Source organism: Lycium barbarum, chromosome 10, assembly GCF_019175385.1.
Source record: "Lycium barbarum isolate Lr01 chromosome 10, ASM1917538v2, whole genome shotgun sequence".
NCBI lineage: Eukaryota > Viridiplantae > Streptophyta > Magnoliopsida > Solanales > Solanaceae > Lycium > Lycium barbarum.
The window spans coordinates 104424419-104427388 of NC_083346.1; the positions used below are offsets into that span (position 1 = coordinate 104424419).

The 2970-nt window shown below is 35.3% G+C and overlaps 1 protein-coding gene across 1 annotated transcript; it reads left to right on the top strand.

Annotated features, from left to right (window-relative positions):
* The first annotated feature begins 222 nt into the window (after positions 1–222).
* LOC132614965 (zinc finger protein CONSTANS-LIKE 16-like) lies at positions 223–2622 on the top strand. Its single transcript, XM_060329522.1, has 2 exons — positions 223–1376; positions 2082–2622. The coding sequence occupies exons 1-2, from the start codon at positions 360–362 to the stop codon at positions 2325–2327; spliced, it is 1263 nt and encodes a 420-aa protein (XP_060185505.1). The 5' UTR covers positions 223–359; the 3' UTR covers positions 2328–2622.
* The last annotated feature ends 348 nt before the right edge of the window (positions 2623–2970 follow it).

Here is a 2970-nt window from a genome sequence, read left to right on the forward strand (position 1 = left end):
CAGGTTCTTACTATTTGTTTGTTGTCAATTAGTTCTATTAAATAGACTTTCCTGCAATTATTAAGTAAATACTTTAACTCATAAGTTAAATCTAATAATATACAAAAATAAAAGCCATTTAAACATTGTAACAAGTGCATTAATTTTGTGGGTCACTCTCCAATCTCTGCCCCTACATTTCCTCAAATAATTGCCCTTTTCCAGTGTCTTTTTTTGTATTCTCTTCAATTCCTTTCTATACATATAGACGAAACTTGAACATATTTCACTAACTTTCATCTTCCACCTACTGTTCAATTCCTACACTTTCAAAGATCCAAATACCAAATAATATCATCTGAGACATATATGTATCAATTATGAGTTCGGAGAAAAAATTAGCAAACGCGGTAGGCGCGAAAACGGCTAGGGCTTGTGACAATTGCATAAGAAAAAGGGCGCGATGGTATTGTGCAGCCGATGATGCTTTCTTGTGTCAATCTTGCGATTCTTCCGTTCATTCGGCCAATTCCTTGGCTCGTAGGCACGAAAGGGTTCGTCTTAAAACATCATCTCTTAAATTGTCAGATGAATTTCCCAATTTGGAAAGTTCAGTCTCAGACTCAATCTCAACCTCAATCCCATCATGGCACCATGGATTTACTCGAAAAGCGCGAACACCTAGGCATGCAAAAAGAGTTAAATCCACGGAGGACGAGAAGGAAATGAAAAACCCTATTCAACTCATCGTCCCAGAGATATTAAGTGATGAGAATTCGCATGATGAGAACGAAGAAGAGCAACTCCTATATCGTGTACCTACTTACGATCCCTTCGTGGCGGATGCTAATTATGGTAATGAGGATTCTTCTAAAGAGATGAAAAATGATTTTGTTAATGATGATGTGAATAGGTTTCATGGGATGCTAGCTCCATCAGAGATGGAGCTAGCAGAATTCGCGGCGGATGTGGAAAGTTTATTGGGGAAAGGACTTGATGATGAAGAGTCGTTTAGTTACATGGAAGGGTTAGGTTTTTTGGAGAAACATGATGAGAAATTAGTGAAGGTTGAAGATGAAGGAGAAAAGGAATTTGTCGATATGAATTGTACTAGTTATGATAATCAAGTTGATTATTCAAAGATTGATATGGTTGGAGAGACGTTTGAGCTCAAGTTTGATTATGATTCACCAGTTATTAACTTAGAAGAAGATAAAAAAGTTGAAGTTGGGGAGATAAATATGGAGGATATTCATGATAGTGGAAAAAATAATAATAAAATTTTGTTAAATCTTGATTATGGAGGTGTTTTAAATACTTGGGCTGACCAAAGGTCTCCTTGGACTACCGGCGAGCGACCTGAAATTGATTTCAACGACTGCTGGCCACTATGCATGGTATACTTCTTTCTCTCAATTGTAAATTTGTTTGTACTATATATGTGTGTGTGAATATGAGTTATTCTACTAATTGATAAAGTTCTTTTACACTATCAAGTCAAACTGAAAAGTACTAATAACATGAAAATAAGGCACTATAGCATGTTAAATTGTACTAATATAGATGTTTCACTACTATTAGTGAATATTAGTAGTTAAATCCAATGAACATTGGTAAATTGTATTTGGTCCTCCTCCGCTACACGGACCTAGAGGGCGAGTATTTATTTTTGTTGTATATTTTGCATTGTACCAACTATTAGTAGAAATGTTATAGACATCCTCGTTCTTTTGAATAGGGTTAAACTGAGTAAAACTACCAAACTTTAACCGCCAATTGTGTGAATGAAAGGATACATGTAAACTAGTTAAATAACATTACAATCGTCAGTATATAAAATTTAAATCATTTTGAAACTTTGAAAACAATGGACTATAACAACTTGTATAGTTTCTTGTTTGTTTTTGGGGCATGCATGTGACAAGAAAATGTTTATGGCTAATGACTATGTTTATCACATTGATATTATTGTACATCTAGCTAAAATGGAGATATCCTCCCAATTTGGTAGAGTGTTTCCATTTTCCTCTTCCTTTTTTTAGCTTTTACAAAAGTATATAACAGATGAGCTCATGTTTAATTAAATTGACCACAATTTGCAGGGAAATTGTGGAAAAATTCATCCATATGGAGACATGGGAATAATGACTGGACATGGAGGAGTAATGGATGAAGGAAGAGAAGCAAGAGTATTAAGGTACAAGGAGAAGCGACGAACGAGGTTGTTCTCCAAGAAAATAAGGTACGAGGTCAGGAAATTGAACGCTGAAAAGAGGCCACGAATGAAAGGAAGGTTCGTCAAGAGGACCAATTTTGCACCAACCCCTTTTCCTTCGCTTAATAAATAAGTGAAGATTTAAGCACAGGCAGATTTAGAGCTTTTTTGTGAGTTCAACTGAACTCATTGCTTTCAGTTCAATCGAACTGTGTATACGTATGAGAATTTTTTTTTCTTTAAAATGTATACACAGATCACACACGTTCTGAATCTACTGACTCTCAATCCTACATTCGCCTATATATGTTTTTAAGGATCAAGTTTACGTGCTATATATGTAGTACAAGTAAACTCGGAAGTCCTTTCCTAGATGTATGCATAGAGATTACAATATAATGGTACTGCTAGAAAAATTGTCATTTTGACTTGGGGCTTTTATCATTATAGTCTCAAATTGTTGTTATCTTCGTTGTCAGAAAAGGTATAAGATGAAAAATGGCAGATGGCAAAAAAAGTCAGTTTTCTGAATTGTTGAAATTGCTGCTAGATATTAAACCGTAATAAAAGAAGTTAGTTTTACTTATGATAGGTGGCATCCCCGTCTCAATCCTCATCTATTCTTATTTTTCTCAGAGGGCAAGTCATCATCATCTTCAGGTTCGTGCAGTTAGTGAGAGTATCTAGGCAACATAGGATGATCCTAATCAGGGGTTTCCCTGGCAATCTCAAGCACAACAAAAGAAATTTAGCATGCTAGCTGCAATATAAAACAA